Source organism: Phascolarctos cinereus, unplaced genomic scaffold, assembly GCF_003287225.1.
Source record: "Phascolarctos cinereus isolate Bilbo 61053 unplaced genomic scaffold, phaCin_HiC Scaffold_726;HRSCAF=1367, whole genome shotgun sequence".
In the NCBI taxonomy this organism is placed as follows: domain Eukaryota; kingdom Metazoa; phylum Chordata; class Mammalia; order Diprotodontia; family Phascolarctidae; genus Phascolarctos; species Phascolarctos cinereus.
The window spans coordinates 232,976,472-232,997,384 of record NW_027556098.1 but is presented as its reverse complement, the minus strand read 5'-3'; the positions used below and the strand labels follow the sequence as shown (position 1 = coordinate 232,997,384).

General features: G+C 36.6%; 1 protein-coding gene across 1 annotated transcript in view; it reads right to left on the bottom strand.

Annotated features, from left to right (window-relative positions):
* CCDC148 (coiled-coil domain containing 148) overlaps window positions 1-20,913 on the bottom strand; it is a 277,956-nt gene that overhangs the window by 104,562 nt on the left and 152,481 nt on the right. Inside the window, exon 13 of the mRNA XM_078147022.1 lies at window positions 9,018-9,032. Coding sequence (XP_078003148.1) covers window positions 9,018-9,032 — 15 coding nt within the window. The remainder of the gene's footprint in view (window positions 1-9,017; window positions 9,033-20,913) is intronic.

Here is a 20,913-nt window from a genome sequence, read left to right as displayed (position 1 = left end):
TCAAAGGATGTGAACAAATAGTTTTCAAAGGAAGAAATCCAGCTATCAAGAGCCATGTGGAAAAAAAATGTTCCAAATTGTTAAAAATTAGAGAAATGCAAATAAAGCAAATCTGATATTTTGCTATGCCTTCAGATTGACAAAACTAACAAAAATGGAAAGTGACAATTGTCAAAAGGTTTCGGGTAGAGCTGTGACTTGGTTCACCCACTTCCTTGAGAATTGTTTGTTCACATATTTTGGCCACTTATCTATTTGTTCACCCCCTCTTAAAAGCAATTTGGAACTATGTCCAAAAAGTTACTAAACTCTCTCTCTCTCTCTCTCTCTCTCTCTCTCTCTCTCTCTCTCTCTCTCTCTCTCTTTCTGTGTCTCTGTCTCTGTCTCTCTCTGTCTCTCTCTGTCTCTATACACACACACACATTTTTATATATATATATATATATATATATATATATATATATATATATATATATATATATATATATATATATATATGTATATCTCCTTTCATACAGTGACACAACTACTACCTATTGACCAAAGTGATCAAAAAGAGGGAAAGGACCCATATATACAAAAGTATTTATAGCAGCTCTTTTTTTTTTCTCGGTGGAAAAGAACTGGAAACAGAAGAAGTATGTACCAATTGGGAGATGGCTAAACAGATTTATGTTATGTTATGTTATGTTATGCTTTATGTCAATCTAATGGAACATTATTATGCCATGAGAAATTTCTAGAGGAATAGTTTCAAAGACACTTAGGAAGATTAGTTGAACTGATATAGAGTGAAGTGAAAAGAACAAGAACAATTTATGCAATAATAACATTGTAAAGACAAATTATTTTGAAAGACTTAAGAACTCTAATCAATGCACTGATTAATCATGATTCTAGAGAATTTGATAAAGCATGCTACCCAACTCCTAGCAGGGTGGCAATGGATTCCAAGGTGAATGAGGCAAAGGTTTTCTTTCATATGGCCAATATGGGAATTTGTTTTGCTTGACTATGCATATAACTTAGAAGAATTTTGTTTCTTTTTCTTACCCAATGGGGGAAGAAGGAGGGGAGACAAAATAAATGCCTGCTAATTAAAATTTTTAAATTAAAAAAAAGTTGATAGCTTCTGGAAAAGGTGGCATTATCATGTAAGGGAACTGATCTTTAACCAAAATCCTTATTTTAGAAAATACTTAAAGATATGGTACAATAGCTCTTTTACCATGATCACATCATTTGCCAACAACAACAACAAAGAGTCAAATTCAGTAGGAGAATGTGCTACTAATGCTAATGCAAAATGTAGTCCATGATATTTGTTTTGAGGTTTCTTAGAGGGTGGCTTGGTTTTCAATATGAATTTTTAAAGGATCAGATTAGCTTTTAAAAAAAAAGAGCGCCCAAATCATGTTTTTTTGGGGGAAAAAAAGGCAATTTCTTGAGTAAAAAATAAATTTAACATTAAGATTTTTCTAGGAAATGAAAGGTTAGAAATTTTGTTTAAGCTGTGATCAAAATAAGAAAATGTTTAAAGAAACCAAGCATCTGAACTTTTCCATTCTGTCTACTCCCATAAGCTTAGTTACTCACTTACACTCTTAGTTAAAATGGAAGGAGGAAGGTAAAGGCATTAATAAAAAGAACTAATTAGCTAGTGAAAGCTAAACACATCTAGCAGAACAAAGAGAAAGTGATATTACAATCTCATTAAAATTGTTCCACTGGTCCAACATGATAATAAACAGGTATTTATATTACATTTTAAAGTTTACAAAGCCCTTTACAGAGATTATTTCATTAAGCCTCATAAGAGCCCCTATAAAGTAGGATGCCATCTATTTTACAGAAGAGGAAAGTAAGATTCCTAGAAGTTAAGTGATTTGCACATGGTCACATAGTAATGTGGTATAGGGGAAAGAATGTTGACTTTGGAGTTAGAGAACGTGGTTTCAAATCCTAGCTCTATCCCTAGGCGAGTTGTTTAACCTCTTTGGTCCTCATTTTCCTCATCTATAAAATGACGGTATTGGACTAGATGACTTTAAGGTCCCTTCCAGCTCTAAATGTATGATCCTATAACCTCTATAGACCTTAGTCTCATCATCTCTAGAAAGAGAGGGTTGGATTTAGATAGTCTCTAACATTCCTTCTAACTCTGAAGCTATAATCTTAAGGATCAAAAGTAAGATCTGAACTAATGTCTTTCTGATTCCAAGTCCAGCTCTCTATCTCCCACTAAGAAATTCTGTTGTACATTACCATGATAAGATATTTTCCCCACGTATAGTCTCCTTAGTTGGACTACAAACTCCTTAATAACACAATGTCTCCAGTTTCTTTTTAAAACCTCTTAAGACCTATACTCCTCTTAGGAGAAGGGGGAGCATAACCTACTGTGGTACTCTGCCTCCTCCTTAACTCATGGACTTTATTGTCTACACATCTTTCAAGACTTTGGGGAAATTAAAATTAGTTCTTCCTTTAAAAAAAAAAGGTTAGGGATAGGCAGTCCAAACACCTTTTTGCCTGGAAATCTTTAGGAATATTATCAGGTCAGAATATTTCTACATGTTTCAATAGTATTTTTCCTATTACATGTAAAGATAGCTTTCAACATTCATTTTTATAAGATTTTGAGCTCCAATTTTTTCTCCTTTCTTCCCTCCCCTACCCACTCCCCAAGATGGTATGTAATCTGATATACATTATGCATGTGCAATTATGTTTAACATGTTTCCACATTAGTTATGTTGTGAAAGAAGAAACAAAAGGGAAAAAACAAAACAAAAAAAAAAACACCTGAAGTGAAAATAGTATGCTTCAATCTGAATTCACACTCAATCAGTTCTTTCTCTGAATTTGGATAGTATTTTCCATCACGAGTCTTTTGAAATTGTCTTGGATCATTGTATTGCTGAGAAGAGCTAAGTCTATCAGAGTTGATCATCACACAATGTGGCTGTTACTATGTACAATGTTCTCCTGGTTCTGCTCACTTCACTCATCAGTTCACATAAGTCTTTCCAAGTTTTTTTCTGAAATCTGTCTGTCCATCATTCCTTATGGTATAATAGTATTCCATTACATTCATATACCACAACTTGTTCAACCATTCCCCTTTATACAAGAAACAGAAATGTAGAAGATAGGGATAGACTACTAAAGAAACCCTTGATTTATGGGACAAAATGGAAGGGGAAAGTGTCTTAATATAAATAACGAAATCTTAGAGTGTGCTATCTGGAAATAACAACAAAAGGTCAAGGAATACTCTACTCTTCAAATTCCATATTGTTCCAGTACAATAGTTATGCTAAATTTAAATTGAAAATCACATAACACTATTGGGTCAGAACTGATTGGAAAAGGGTACAATATTCTATGTGGACTTATTAATCATTTGACAACTAGCCTGTGCATTACATAATAGTTCAAATTATGCTTGTGTGCTCATGTTAATTGTAAATGAAACAGAATATGTGAAAAACATGTATTTCTACTTATAGAAATAAATACAACTTTAAAAATCCAAAGAAAGGAGAATTTCTGGCTAAAATGGTCAAGTGAATGGAAGCAGAATAATTAAATTCCCACACGTGTACCTCAAAAGAAATAAAAACAAAAGAATATCAGACCAATTAATGGTCAGAAAATAAACAAACTACCAAGTACCTTTATTAAGATTAGTAAAAAGATATACTGTGAGGGAAAGCTCAGATACAAGAGCCAGGCAGCAAGTACAGCCTTTGGAGACCTTCCAGCTCTGAGTGCCTCTGATCGTGTTAGCCAGGAAGCCCCAGGGAGTCTAAGAATGCCCCCAGATGCTCTCAACACAGGATCTAGGAAAACATAAATGCTTCAAAAAAAGAGGCCCTAGGGCAGCTAAGCACCTAGGGAGTTTACACCTGGATAAGACCCAGCAAAGCTCCAACAGAGAAGGTGTAATCACTCCACATACCTTAGAAGCTCTTAAAGTCTACAGCCACTGAACCAAGGTGCTCCAGTCAGCTTTGAAAAGCTTAATGTTCTCTATCCTGAAAATACTGACAAACCTTGAGTGCCAGAACTATGTGCACAACAGTTATCAGCAGAAGGGAGGGCCAACAACAGGATCTCAGACAATACAAATTGAAAACAAATAGGAGCTCTTAATCCCATCCAAGTATACAGAAGCAGTTGGAAACTAGCACAGACCAAGAGTTCCAATACAGAAAGCAAAGATGTAAATACGAATAAACAGAAGACAACAACTATAACAGAGAAATCATATGCATCTAAGGATGTCCATGACACAAGCCTATGGAAAAGGGATAATGTCACAGTGACTACCAGTGAGCCTCAGACCAAGGTATGACTTGTCTATAACAGTTTTTTAGCTTTTGAGGCAAGACATCAAACAAGAAATAAATATATAATAAATGAAATGAGGAATCTAAAGGAAGGAATTAGAAAGTAAGAAAATAGTTTGGTGAAGGAGTTATGAAATCTTACCCAAGGAATGGCCTCCCTGAAAACTATAAATATGCAAATAACAGATTATTTCCATGAACACGAATGGAATGAATTCACCTATAAAATCAAAAAGGATAGGAGAATGGATTAGAAAGCAAAATCAAATAATTATGTGTTGAGAAGAAACACACAAAATAAATTCACACAGAGTTAAAACAAGGAATTAGAATAGAATTTTATGTTGCAAGTGAACTAAAAAGCAGCAATAGCAATCATGATATCCAATAAGATAAAAGAAAATAAACATGATTGAGAGATAATTAGGGAAATTATATTTATCTTTATATTTAAAGGTACCATAGATGATGAATTAACTAACCTCAATTAATTAATCATATGCACTGAATGACATTACATCTACATACTTGAAAGAAGAAAAATACCTTTTGCAGTGATGGAGGAGAAAAGTCAATGACCAGATAAGGGAAAGAATAACTTAAGATAAAAAGGAGAGTTTTGATTCCATGAAATTGAAAAGTTTTTGCAGAAATAAAATCAATACAATTAAAATTTGAAGGGAAAACAATTAACTAGGAAAAATCTTTGCAGAAAATTTCTCTGATAAAAGTCTGATATGCATGATATGTAAGAAATTAATTCAAATATGTAAGAACAAGAGCCATTATCCAAGAGATAAATGGTCAAAGAACATGAAAAGGGAAATTTGAAAGGAAGAAATGCAAGTGATCAGCATATGGGTAGAAAATGCTCCAAATCATTAATAATTAGAGAAGTGAAAATTAAAACAATTCTGAGTTTCCACCTCACACCTCTCAGATTGGAAAAGATGACTACTGCTGGAAGGGACTTCAGGAAAACAACAAGTTCACTGTTGGTTAAGCTATAATACAGTCCATTCATTCTCAAAACAACTTAAAATATGGCCAAAAGTCACTAATTGTATATCTTTTGACCCAGTGATACCACTTCTATACTTACAACTCAAAAGGATGAAACAAAGAGGGAAAAGACCATATAAAAATATTTATAACAGATCTTTTTGTTGTAGCAAAGAACTGGAAGCAAAGAGGGCACCCATCAATTGGGAAATGTTGGACAAACTGTGGTATGTGAATTTAATGGAAATAGAGCATCTCATACCAAGGAGCCCTGAGGCTCAGGTTACATATAAACAAAAGTTTTACTAGAATTCTTCTGCCTTAACAGGTAGCTCTACCCCTAATCTGTCAAGAGCTTTAGAATTTAGGTATTTATAACTAAATTTCTTTCCAAAAAACCTTCCGTTGTTGTTTCATGCTGTGTAGAGGCTTATCAGGACCAAATTAAACTCAGATCTTTAGAATTTTATTTGAAAAAAAAAGGTCATAAACCAATAAAATTAATAACTAAAAAAACTCTGAGGATCTGAGAAGCAATACCATAATGCACTGAAAACCACAAGAAATGGCAAAAGGAATAGTTTCAGAGAAATTTTGGAAGGCTTTTGTGACCTGATGCAGAGTAAAATGAGAAAAACAAGGAAAACGATTCATACAGTAATGAAAACATTAGAAATAAAAATAACTTAGAAAAGCTTAAAAGCTTTGATCAAGGCAATGACCAATTATCACTCCAGAGGACTAATAAAGAAGCATGTTACCACCTCCTGACAGAAGGGTGATTGACTCAAGGTACAAAATGAGACATATAGTTTTGGACATAGAAATGTGTGGATTTGTTTGTTTTACTATATGTTACAAGAATTTTAGGGTTTTTACTTGGGGGAGGTAATATAGAGGGGAGATGGATTCAAAATGAATAAACAAATAAATTATTATTATTAGAAACCCAGTAACAGTTCTCTAATTTTTCGAGTTCAAATTCTCCAAACTCCCAAAAGGTAGTACCCCACAACTTTCAGCTATGACCAATCACAAAAATTACCTTAAATGTACTTATTAATGTTAAAATGGTTTCTCCTGCTTCTACCCTTTAACCCTGGGAGCTGGACCTACTTACCTTTGACTTGTAGGCTTAGCCCTGACCCAGACTCCAGGACAAATTCTGACTCTAGTCAGGTAGGATACAGAGAGCACTGTGTTGGTAGCTTGGTGGGTCAGCATTAGGTTAGTCTTACCGCTCGTTCTCTTCTGACATTGGCACCTAATCATCAGTGACAGTAATCTCTGCTTTTACACTAGAATTTCACAAGGCTGAGATTCCTTCCCCTGAATCTTAATGTCCCGAAGTCCCTGAAACTTGCTGCTAGGGTTTACCAAATTCTTTGTCCTTCCCCTATTTGGATAAATATCATGGATTGGGCCTCACTATACTAAGATCTCACCTGTTCTTTTACCCCTTGAAATGATCTTAACATTTCAGATCTTCTTTCAGGGCTCATAAGCTTTAGAGAAAGAGATTCCTGCTTCTGCTTCCTTGTTTAGTTGGCTGGCCTTCACTCAACCCTTCAGGTATGCCTTGACTCCTAATTTTGGCCTTCCTTAATCTGCTCCACTCTACTCTCTGAGATCTAGTTACAATTATTGTATAAAACACCCACAGTATTTTGGGAAACATTTCAAAGTGTATATAACAACTGATAACAGAAGATCTAGGTAAAAACTAGTAGTCAAATAATTTCCTCTCCCCCTACCATGCCTATAATTTCTATAGGCTTCTGCATTTAATACATTTAAGTAAACTTCTGATAGCCCATTTACTTTCCAAAGGCCCCCTTATTTTTCAGAACTGAAATATATCCCTATATCCCAACCATTAATATTTCCATTTCCATGTTCTTGCTCAGTTGGTGTACCTAGGATTCCTCATGGATTTCTGAAAGATTTCCACACTATATGTATTTTGTTTCACCTTTCCACCTATGTATATTGTCATTTGGGGGCAAAAGGTTTTTTCCCTTCTCCTCGGTTTTTAACTCCCTCTTGGTTTCTCAAGAAATTTCAAATTTATATTTTTATCACTTCTCTCTGTTGATATTGCTTTCGATTTTCAGTAGTGATATAGTATGGCTCCTCAGATTCTCAAATATTGTTTAGTTATTAATTTTATTGACTTTTCTTTATGACCTTTTTTTTCAAATAAAATCCTGGAGATCTGAGTTTAACTTGATCCTGATACACCTATATACAGCATAAAACAACAACAACAAATTTTTTAGAATGAAGCTTAGTTGTAAATGCCTAAATTCTAAAACTCTTGACAAATTGGGAGAAAGGAAATTTATTAAGATGGAAAAATTATAGTCCTCAATAAATTTTATTTACATGTAACCTGAGCCCCAGGGCTCCTTTGTATGAGACTTTCTCTTCACTGATGCAGACAAATGGGTTACACCTGTAAGAGGGGCAGGGAAGAGTTGGTGAGAAAAGGGAGATCCAGTCTCTTGAGATTCTGTGGCTTTTTCTAGCTTCCAGTGTCTACAGAAAAGATGCTTATGATGCCAACCTCTCTTTAAGCCCAGCAAGAAAGAAAGACTCCAGGAAGAAACTGGTATGAGAGGAACTGACAGTCTCTACCATGTCCATAGCCACAGTTTTTATATTAACAAATTTGGGGGATTGTGGGACTCTCTCTTGAGTTAAGCTGAGTACCTCACTCCCAATGAGAGGTCTCCTAAATTCTGTATTGTCTGGTATATATTCTCCTATGTAAACTTTCTCTGATTCCTGTTTTGCTGCCAACTGGGATGAATGGTTTTCTTTGCCATTTGCTATACGTGTTCATTGTGAAACTGATAGTTGGAGGAGGGAAAAAATCAAATGTTGGATATAGATCTCATCACTCTCCTTGCCTACTAAAAAAATAGCAACCAGGAGTTTAGTTTGGACTTGAAAATCCTATCCTCTAGACTAATGATATTGGGGGGAGCAGCTATAACTAGCCCAGTACCTCTTCTCTGATGAAAGCAGAATGGTCAGCCTCTGCCCCCCACTTCCTGCTTCCCCTCTTGGCAGAATTAAAGTCTCCCTCGTAGAAGGGTGGGGAGAGGAGACACTAGAGGTGTTTCTCTTCAGGCTTCCCTGTGAGCTGCACACAGACACAGACTTGTTACATGCGAATTACATAAAACCAAATGATGGAAAAGCTGAAGCTATTTGTCTTTCAACATGTCCCTTCCTTTTCACTTCCACCACTTCCACCCTAGTTCAAGCCCCTCACCTCAGGCATGTGTAACAGAAGGGCTGATACAGCCCACCATGTGGAAGAAGTTGGGGAAACAGCTTCCAGAAAGGCAATGATGACATGTAACTGAAGTGTCTTGGAGAGATTTGGAGCATGAACATTCTATAACTGATTCAGGTCTGCTAGCCCTATAATAAACAGGAGTTTTATGAATAGCTATGTAGCCAAGACTGGGGTACATTCCAAAGCTGAAACATGGACTCATCCAGCAGCTATGTTGTACTTGCAAGGGATTTGGTTTCCTGGTATATCACTGGTATATCGTCCAGGTTTCATAGGCATACAACAATGAGGTCAGCACAACAGCTCTGTAGACCTTCAGTTTAGGAGGCAGCCTAATACCTCTTCTCTCCCACACTTTCCTTCAGAGCCTTCCAAACACTAAGCTACCTCTGGCAATGGTATATCAAGCTTGTTATCAATGTGTACATCTCTAGAAAGTATACAACCAAGGTAAGTGAATTTGTCCACAGCATTTGCTGTAACCATTGGTTCCATGTCTGGATGGTGTGGCGCTGGCTAATGGAGCACCTGTGTTTTCTTGGTGTTAATTGTTAGACCAAAATTAGTATAAGTGGCAAAGAATTGATCCATACTTCATTAATTCTCAGCTTCAGAGGCTGCATTGAGTGTACACTTATCTGTCTGCAAACAAAGAGTCACACACCAATACTCCCTTCACTTTGGTCTTGGTTTGTAGTCTTTTCAAGTTGAAGAATTTACCAATGACCATATCATGTACTTGCAAGCAAACTCTGTGGAGTGAATGCTAAGTAAGAACTGACTTGAGTCTGAACCTATTCTCCCAGGGACTGGGGTGGTATAAAGGAGATGTGCCTTCAGATGTTGGGGTTGAGGGTTGAGGAACATTTATAATTTCTGTTCTTGCTATAGCTTTGAAATAAATATCCTTTTATAAAAGCTGATTTATGTTAATTGGCTAAATAGAACTGAGTGCTTACTACTGGTAGCTACCCCTGAGGGGAATCCACTGGAATGTATTGAAGCTGATTTCATTAGAGAAAGTCAGGCTACTACCCCTAAAGGGCATTCCTGAAACATTGAAGGGAAATGTAGCTGATCTCACTCTATAAGAGTGAAGCCAGAATACTTGCTATACCTAGATTACTTAATTTGCTTCCTAGCTGACTTTCCTATAGTCAATGTTTCCCTACTTCAAAACCATCATATTAAGAATATCAGTCTAAAGTATTACTTTCATAATGTAACTCCCATGATCTAAAACCAAAGCCATTAATTCACGATCAGTATTTTTCCCCAAAATTGGCACTTATTTAAATTCCTTACTAGCTATATCAAATTTTTTTTTAAAAAAACCTCCTCCACCTAAATTTCAAGGCTCTCTATAATCTGGCTCTACCCTCCAAGAATGAAAAGGCAGACCAGTCTACCAATATCTACTTTCTCTACCCCTTCAGTCCCACCCTTGTACTCCCCTTTGCTAATTTTTACCTCTGTGCCTTTACCCAAAGTAGTTCACTATTGCAGAAATATTCTTCTTTCCTCTCTACTTTTTTGTATTCTACCTATCTTTCAAGGCCCAACTCAAACTCAAACTCTTCCGTGGAACCTGGATAACTAGCTTAAATTATCTGTCCATTTATATCAAAGTCAGGTGCTAGGCGCTAAACTCTAGAGATACAAAAAGAGGTAAAAGACATTTCCTGCCATCAATAAATTAACAATCTAATGGAATAAACCAATACTTTATCACATATCTAATTCTACACACAAACAGCATTATGTCACGTATAAATATAGCTAGATATTCAGAATTATATACTTGTTTACCTTTTGTATTATATCCCTAACTAGATGATAAATTCTTTGTGGACAGGGCCCTTTGGTGTAGGGCTCCAGCTAGGCTACCACAGGTTCAAGGTATTCTGTGATTATACATCCAGTTAAAGAAAGCCATACCTTGCAAATTCCCACTAGGATGTTTCTTTTTACTAGTTAGCGGACACATTTAATTCAAAGCCAAGACAATTAGTGAAATAGCATAGTAAGGAAAATTAGCAATAAGACTTTTGCATCATAAACCTAGGACACACTCTTCCACAAATACACACACTAGCAGTAGTGGGAGTGGGCACACCAAAGGAATAGATATTGAGAAGAACACATACAGGGATCTTGTAGTATAGGCATCTAGTCTATTCTTAGTTTCTGTGAAACTATTTCCAGTTTTACCAGCTGTTTTTGTCAAATAGTAAGTTCTTGTCCCAAAGGCTTGGATCTTTGGGTTTATCAAACCCTATATCACTATGGTCAATTATTACTCTGCATTGTGTATGGTGGGACAGTAAGGTAGTACAGTTGATAGAGTACCAGGCTTGAAGTCAGGAAAACTTATCTTTGTGAGTTCAAATCTGGCCTCAGTTACTTACTAGCTGTATGACTCTGGGAAAGTCACATAACCTTGTTTGCCTCAGTTCCTCATCCGTAAAATAAACTGCAGAAGAAAATAGCAAAACATTCTTTGCCAAGAAAACCCCAAATGGAATCATGTAGAATCAGACATGACTGAAAAGACTTGAACAACAATTATGTATCTAATTTATTCCACTGATTCACTACTTTATTTCTCAGGCAGCACCAGATTATTTTGATGATTACCACTTTATAATACAGTTTGAAATCTGGTACTTGTAAGCTACCTTCCTTCACATTTTTTCATTAATTTCTTTGATATTCTTGACTTTTTGTTCTTCCAGATAAATTTTATTTTTTTCTAGCTCTATAAAATGATTTTTTTGGTAATTTGATTGGTATGGCACTGAATAAGATATTTTTTCCAATTTGCTTAGATCTGACTTTATTTGTGTGAAAAGTGTTTTTAAATTGTGCTTATATAGCTCCTGGGTTTAGCTTGTCAGGTAGAATCCCAAGTATTTTATATTTTCTACCATTAATTTAAATGAAATTTCTTTCTCTTTTTTCATGCTTCAATCTGTATTCAGACACCACCAGTTCTTTCTCTGGGGATGGTTGGCATTTTTCATCATAAGTCCTTCAGAGTTGTCTTGGATCATTGTAGTGCTGTGAATAGCTAAGTCATTCACAGCTGATCATCTTATATCATTGTTGTTGCTTTTACACAGTACATTTCATTTTGCATCAGCCCACGCAAGTCTTTCCAGGCTTTTCTGAGAGCATCCTGTTTGTCATTTCTTATAGTATGAGAGAATTCTATCATAATCACATACCACAACCTGTTCAGCCATTCCCCAACTAACGGGCATCCCCTCAATTTCTAATTCTCTGCACCTAGAAAAGAGCTGCTATAAATATTTTTGTACATAGAGGTCCTTTTTACTTTTTGTTTTTTATCTTTTTTTTGAATACAGACCTAGTAGTGATATTTCTAGGTCAGAGAGTATGCATGGTTTTATAGCCCTTTGGGTATAGCTCCAAATTGCTCTACAGAATGGTTGGATCAGTTCACAATTCCACCAATAGTGCATTAATGTCTCATTTTTCCCACATCCCCTCCAACATTTGACATTTACCTTTTCTGTCCTACTAGCCAATCTACTAGGTATGAGACAGTACCTCAGAATTGTTTTAATTTGCATTTTTCCAATCAATAGTGAGTTAGAGTATTTTTTCATATGGTTATAGATAGCTTTGATTACTTCATCTGAAAACTGATCCTATCTTCTGATCATTTATCAGGTGGGGAATTTGACTCAGTTCTCTATATATTTGAGAAATGAGACCTTTATCAGAGAAACCTGCTTCAAATTTTTTTCAAACTTATTATTGCTAACTGTATTTCCCTCCATCCTATTCCCCGATTTATTCTATTCTCTCTCTTTTACCCTGTTCCTCCTCAAAACTGTTTTGCTTCTGACTATGTCCTCCCCCAATCTGCCCTCCCTTCTATCACCCCCTCCTTTTATCTCCTTCCCCTCCTACTTTCCTGTAGGGTAAGATAGATGTCTATGCCCAATTGAGTTTGTATGTTATTCCCTCTTTGAGCCAATTCTGATGAAAGTAAAGTTCACTCACTCCTCCTCACCTCCCCCCTCTTCCCCTCCCTTACAAAAGCTTTTTTCTTGACTCTTTTATGTGAGATAAGTTACTGCCTTCTACCTCTCCTGTCCCTTTCTTCCAGTACATTCCTCTCTCACCCCTTAATTTTATTTTTTAGACATCATCCTTTTATAGTCAACTCACACCTTTACTCTCTGTCTATATATATGTACATTCTAATAACCCTAATAAAGAGATCTTATGAGTTATTCCCATATAGGAATGCAAACAGTTTAATCTCATTAAGTGCCTTATGATTTCTGTTCTGTTTACCTTTTTATGTTTCTCCTGAGTCTTGTATATGAAAGTCAAATTACCTATTCAGCTCTGATCTTTTCATCAAGAATGCTCGAAAGTCCTCTATTTCACTGAATGTCCATTTTTCTCCCTGAAGGATTATACTCAGCTTACTGGGTAGGTGATTCTTGGTTGTAATACTAGCTCCTTTCCCCCTCCAGAATATTATATTCTAAGCCCTCTGATCCTTTAATGTAGAAGCTGCTAAATCTTGTGTTATCCTGACTGTGGCACCATGATACTTGAATTATTTCTTTCTGGCTACTTGCAATATTTTCTCTTTGACCTGGGAGCTCTGCAATTTGTCTGTAGTATTCCTGGCAGTTTTCATTTTGGAATCTCAGAAGGTAAGATCAGTGGATTCTCTCAATTTCTATTTTGCCTTCTGGTTCTAGAATATTGGGGCAGTTTTCCTTGATAATTTCTTGAAAGATCACATCTAGGCTCTTTTTTTGATCATGGCTTCCAAGTAGTCCAATAATTTTTAAATTATCTCTCCTGGATCTATTTTCCAGGTCAATTATTTTTCCAATGAGATATTTCACATTGTCTTCTTTTTTTTTTTTCATTTTTTTCGTTTTGTTTTATGGGGTTCTTTTTTTTATTTCTCAGAAAGTCATTAGCTTCTATTTACTCCATTCTAATTTTTAAGGAATTATTTTCTTCAGTGAGCCTTTAGACATCTTTTTCCATTAGGCCAATTCTACTTTTAAAGCTTTCTTCTTCTTACTGGTTTTTTGGACCTCATTTACCATTTGGCCTATTACGTTTTTTAAGGTGTTATTTTCTTCAGTATTTCTTCATGTCTCCTTTACCAAGCTGTTGACTCATTTATCATGATTTTCTTGCATCATTTCTTTGCATCATTACATCATCATGCATTTCTCTTCCCAATTTTTCCTCTACTTCTCTTATTTGACTTTCAAAATCCTTTTCAAGTTCTTCCAAGACCAGTTCATATTTTTCTTGCAGGCTTTGGATGTACAAGCTTTGACTTTGTTGTCTTCTTCTGAGTGTGTGTGTTGATATTCGTTGTCACCATAGAAACTTTCTATAGTAAGAGTTTTTTCCCAATGTTTGCTCATTCTCCCAGCCTATTACTTGACTTTTAACTGTTTGTTAAAGTAGGATTCTGCTTCCAAGGTGGAGGGTGAACTGTTCCAAGCTTCAGGAGGTTGTGCAGTTGTTTTCAGAGATACTTCTAAGGACCTATAAGTTTCTGATTCTTCCAAGTTGGTGTGATCTAGGGAGAGGTGTTTACTGCTCTCCTGACCTGTGCTCTGTCTGTGAGCGACCACAAGCACTCTTTTCTGCTCTGGAACTGCAGCCTCAAGCTCTGCTATGCTAGTTCTCTCCTTGCCCTAGGACTGCCACCCAAGACTGCAACCTGGAACCAAATATGGGCAAAGCAACAGATTCCTGCCTTAGTACTAGCAAAAAAGACCCCTGTAATCACCTTCTGGCCAGTTATTCTATCCCCTCACTGTCTGTGGGCTGAGAGCTCCAGAAACAACTGCTGATTCAGTCACTCCCAAAGCCTGCTCCTGTTTCCTGGGGCTGAAGATATGCTGGTACAGCCTGTGCTGGACTGTGCTCCACTCTCACTCAGGTGCAACAGACCCTTCTGGCTGATCTTCCAAGTTGTCTTTGACATCTATGGGCTGAGAAGTCTGGAAACTGCCCCTGCTGCCACTGATTCAGTCACCCGAGGCCTGGTTTTGCTGGTTAGTGCAGCTGGCCCTGGTCTGTGCTCCTCTCTCACCCTGGTGTAACAGACCTTTGCTTGCCAGCTTCCAAGTTTTTTGGGGGCTGGAAATTCATTTCAGACTTTTTGTGGGTTCTGTTGCTCTAGAATTTTTAAAGTCATTTTTAAAGTCAGTTTAAAGTCATTTTTAAAGGTCTTTAGAAGGGTTTTAGGGAGAGCTCAGGCAAATCCCTGCCTTTACTCTGCTATCTTGGATCTGCCTCCCCCAATTCTGCTTTCTAAGGAATTCTTTTCTTCAGTGAATTTTTGTGCCTCTTTTCAATTAGGCCAATTCTGTTTTTTAATGTGTTATTTTCTTCATTTTTTTTGTGCCTCTTTTACCAAATTCTTAATTCTCTCCTCATAATTTTCTTGCATTATTTTCATTTCTTTCCCCAATTTCTCCTCTATTACTCTTCTCTCTTTCAGAAATTCTTGTTGGGCTTAGGTCCAATTAGCATTTATCTTTGAGGCTTTGCTTATAGCTTTTCACATTATTGTCTTCTTTTGAGTTTATGTCTTGGTATTCCCTGCCATCATAGTAGGTTTTTTTTATTGTTTGCTCATTTTTTCCAGCCTATTTCTTGACTTTAAGCTTTATATTAAAGTTGGGCTCTGCTCACCTTCAGGCTTTTTCATGCTGATGTTTTCAGAGCTAGTTCTGGGGATTTGCAAGTTTTTGGTGTTTCCAAGATGGAGTGATCTTGGGAGAAGTATGGTCATTGTGGCTTTGGTCTTTACCTAGGAAGGGACCCTAGTCCCCTGCATCCACAAGTGCTAGCACTCCTCTTGACCCTGAAAATGTGACCAGGTTTTGCAGCCATAAGTGCTATCATTCCTCTTGGCTACTGGAACTGCTCCCTTGTAACTGACCACCAGTGCAACTCTCCACCCTGGAACTGTGGCTTAGAACTGCATATGGGCAATAGAGTTGCCAATCAGCTCCAACTGTACCAAGTTCCAGCAAAGGGTCTCCTATAATCTGTTTCTGATCAGTTTTCTGATCCCCTTGCCCTCTGTGGGCTAAGAGCTTCCAAAGGTGTTGCTACTGGTACTGTTGCTGCCCCAACATGCACTCCAGATAAGCCTTCTGCCCATTGTCAAAGAAGTCTCCTGAAAGACTCCCAAATTTTCTTAGGCCAGAAAAATGTCTCACCCTGACCTTTTGTTGGCTTTGCTACTCCAAAATTTGATTTTAATCATTTAAAGTTGTTTGGAGGGGAATGCTGAAAGAGTTCAGCCCAGTGGCTGCTTCTAATCCACCATTTTGGCTTTACCCCCCACTCCACCCCAGTATAACTTCTTAAAGATCTCTCTGTATTTATTTTTTTCTACCCCCAATCCATTCTACATACAGGTGTCAAATTACTTTTCTTAATGAACAGGCCAGATCATATTATTTCACTGCTCGAAATAGCTCTCTATTACTTAGATCCAAACATTTTAGCTTAGCATTCAAAGTTCTCCAGGAAGCAGTCCCCATCAACCTTTCCAGCCTCATCTCCCACTTGTCTTTTTCATGTGCCCTATTCATCATTCGAATTTTACTATTTCCTCTTTTTCTGAATAAGCCATGCATTTTTTCACATCCATGATTTTCCTCATGTTGTAACCCTTTCTGGAATTACTTTATCTCTCCCCAAATGGTTCCCTGTTAAAATCTTATCTGTCCTTCAGGGCCAGCTCAAATTTCACCCCTTCCATGAAGGCTTCCCTGATCCCCATCCCTACCCTCAGTGAGGGATATTTCTCTCTTCCCTTTTATTATACTCATCTATAGTGCTTATCACATTCTCCCTTACCACATGTGCATACTTGGCTTATTTTTATTCTCCTAGTGCTTCTTCCAGTGATATTTGCCATTGATTCCTAAGTTAAATCCAAAGCTCACAACTCAACCCTACTTTCCTTGTTGATACAATTTTGAACTTTCTGCTCTAACTACAAGGCAGCATCTCTGCTTAAGAGATTTCCCTGATTGATGCAAGTGAAAAGGTTTCTGGAGCTCTCAGCCCACAGACAGTGAGGGGATAGAATAACTGGCCAGAAGGTGATTACAGGGGTCTTTTTTGCTAGTACTAAGGCAGGACTCTGTTGCTTTGCCCATATTTGGTTCCAGGTTGCAGTCTTGGGTGGCAGTCCTAGGGTTATGTGGGGTTATGTGGGGTTATGATGTCTAGGAGGAGAGGCATGGGAAGAATTATGCCAGTTGTAAATAAATATTAGTAAAACATTTAAAGTTGTTTAATTTTATTTTAGTACAACCAGATCACATAGCTTTTTAAAAAAATCTCAAAGCAAAGTAGTGAAATTTCCCTCTGAGCTTTTACTTTAATGAATAAAATCTTGAGAGATCAGTAACTGCTAGAATACTTTTTTATGAGAATAAGAATATTTTGGAGCCATTGAAACTAAAGCTACTGCTCAGGAATAGAATTAAGAAAAGTAATTGTAGTGGATGATAAAAATGATTACAGTTTATGAATTTCCTAATTTATAGGTTTCTAACAGGAGGTCTTTAGTGAGAATTTTTTTCTCAGCTCAGCTCTTTCTGGATACAGCACAGAATAAACACAGATGATATAAAGATCTTGGCAGTCAGTAGTTTTAATCTCTCTACACAAAAAGGTCATTACTTCTTGCCTACATAGAAGAGCCAACAACCAAAGTCAAACAGAGATCACAAGGTGATTAATTTGGTAAAAATCATAAATGAAAGTGACTTTTCATTACCAGCACCGCAGCCTCTTTCACTTGCAATGAAATTTAGCAATAAATATTTCAAACTAGATGTAGGGCATGCTGATCAATGTATACTGCCTCCCTGTAGACAAAGTCAAACATAGATAGGCAGGGAAACAGAGAAAGACAGAGACACAGAGACAGAGAAAGGTAGAAAGTGGAAGAGAGAGGGAAAGAGAAGAGAAAGAAAACAGATATCATCAAAGCAGAAGGAAAAGAAATGGAGAGGAAAATGCAAAATTAAGGGCCATTCTGTCAATGCACAAGGGCTTCACATAGCTTATCCCTATTAATTCTATGGAAGTTACACACGCAAATTTCCTGAGCATCCCTGAGAGAATAAATCCTATAGTCTTGAACTTTTTCCAAACAGAGACTAGGATGGGAGCTGAGTATTATTCAGGCATTGTAATATTTGCATGGAAATAGAAAAACTAATTTTTCTCCATAAAGTTTTAGTGAAACCTCTAAAATGACTGTTTTAACTAGATAAACATGAGAACAATGATCATTGTTAGGAATTCAATTGGATTTTTAAAATTCAAATTTTAGTTATTTTTACTTTTAAACAAAAACTCCAGGAAGGCTTGGCAAAAAATTTATATATATATTTCCACCAGTCCAAAATGTTCTAATTACTAATTCTATATATGTTTCTTTGAGGAATAACTATGACCCTTCACATAAAATACTGCACTATTCAACCAAGGAGAAAGTACTGCATCCTAATCCATAAAAATATATTAAACAGTCAGGAAATTTAAAGCCCAGTAGTGTGAAGCTAATTGCCATCAGTGACAGGAAAGAGACTTAGAGATCTGCATTTTGTCTTTCAAGATTATGCTCTCTTCTAAATGTCTTGCTTATATTTAATTACACCCAACATGAAAGATACTGGAAGTTATAAACAAAGAGCTGAGGTAATTGGCTGATAATAAGATCCACCATTATATGCAAAGGCCCTGGGTTTCTTGCTGTTTGGCTGACATTTTCTATTTATAGGGAGTGGGATGTACCATGAGCATGTTTGGGTTTTCATGAATGTGATCACTCTCCTAAATTGTTTGTTAACGGAGGGGTGGTGGCTGTGCGTAGGGGTGGAAAGCACAATGTAACTCCAAACAATATTACAAATTGTGGTTAAAGAGCACAACACTCTTTGGAATCAATGAGTATTGATGACTGTATATAATTATATAACTGACTGACTGAAAGCCCATTTTAAAATGAAAATAGCTCCATGTCAGTCAGGATTAACGATTATAAATTGTCTCTTTCTTTCTGTTTATATCTATGAATTCACTGTAGGAAAAGCATTACAAGGGGCAGCTAGGTAGTGTAATGGATAGAGCACCAGCTCTGGAGTCAGGAGGACCTGAATTCAAATCCAGCTTCAGACACATAACACTCACTAGCTGTATGACTTTGGACAAGTCACTTAACCTCAATTGCCTCACCTAAAAATAAATAAATAAGAATAAAGTGTTGGACATCTCAACCCTTCCTCTCTTCACTTAACCCCAAATACCTCACCAAAAAGAAAAACCAAAAAAAAAAAAAAGGAAAAGCATTACACTAGATTCAAACAAAAAAAGCCATGGTCACCTAGAAGAAAACATGCTTTCCTTTTACAGATCTGCAAGAACAAAAATTGTAGTGATGAAAAAACATTCTGTATTCTATTTCTTGGCATAAATTTGTGAGTCCATCACAGCACAATAATCATTCAGAAGTGTCATAGCCTTCAAATGGATAAGCCAACCGGAAAGCTTATTAGCAAACTGCCTGAAGAGAACTCACTAGTCTCATAGGGACCTCTCTCTTTCCTTCCCCTTAATATTACAATATTATGTTAATGTACAATCAGGGAAGCAAGCAAAGCATTAGATCAGTTAAGTAAGCAATAGGTCAATGCAGGAACAAACACTTAATTTTACTTAGCCAATATGGGTAGAATTTTGGTCTTTTTTTGCAAAATATACTAATTTTGGGATGATATTCTCTAATACTATATGATGATATCATGACATGTATGGGTCATACTTATGTTGTATGCTATATAATTTTACTATTGGATTTTTTAAAAATCCAATTAGTTTTTCTTCAAAATTATGTCATCATAAAGCATACATATTTAAATTTATTTTTAATGACTATCAGAATCTAATAATGAATATCATAGCATCCCTTTTAGGATCACACATAACAGTAGCACATTTATTTAAGTATTCAAAAGAATAAGTTCTATTAATCTATAGTATTATGTAACTTTTTGTTCATCTTATTTGTATAGTTCCTTATAGGAATGAACTGAGACACAACCAAGAACTATTAAAGTATAGTTTCTTGGGGAAGGAACATCCAACTTTGCTCTAGAGTGTCCAGAAAGAAATCAGGCCTCAGGTGAGATCATTCCATAGATCACTGTGACTAGAGGAGAAGTGACATGTCTTCTCACCCAAAACATTGAGGTCAGAGGCCACTCTGTGAGGAGACACAAAGACTAAGTCCTGGTGCTCTTCTGGGTGTCAGAAATTCCTGCCCCAGAGCAGAAAGTAATGTCCCTATATCAAAGTCAACCAAAATATATTAAACACCTATTATGACATAGTACATCAAATGAGACACTAGAGATACAAAAAACGAGCAACTGTTGTCCTCAAGGAGATTAAATTCTAATAGGAAACTGAGACAAATGCATATGAAACTACAACATGGAATATGTTAACTTCATAGAAGTCCCAAGAGAGTGGCATGAAAAATTAAATAAGGTAGAAAGTGCTTACAGTGGCACATAGATCTGGACAGGCATCATGAAGGAGGTAGCATCTAAATTGGATCTTGAAGGAAGGGAAGGATTTTAGCAGATAGAGAAGGCCTAAACTAGAGAGTACTTTAGGAATATGTAAAAGTATGTGCCAGGGCCCAGAAGTAGGAGAAGGCAGAATCAGATTGAGTCCTAATTCTGACTAACTAGCTCGGGAGTGGAGAACCACAGCTGTTTGGCCTTGCATAATCATTTAGCCTCAGTCTTCTTATATCTTTAAAATGAGGGAAATAGACTAGATACTCTCTAAGTTCCTTTCCAGCCCCGATGAATTTATCCATATGAATTTATCAGTTTGGATCTTATTTGGTGAGAAATAGGGAGTCACTAAAGGATTTTCAGCAAAGTAACAATTTCATCAGACTTGTGTCATAAGAAACCTCTCATAGCAGTGGGAAGAATGGATTAGAATGGAGAGTGAGTAGAGGCAGGAAGACCAGTTAGGAGGGTATTAGCACAGACCAGAGGTAATAAGAACCTTAACTATGGTGACTAATTGCTATGGAAAAGAGGAGGTGAATGAGAGAAAGATTTCAAAGGCAGAATTGATGATTCAGCTGCTGATTGGATATGAGGGGGGAAG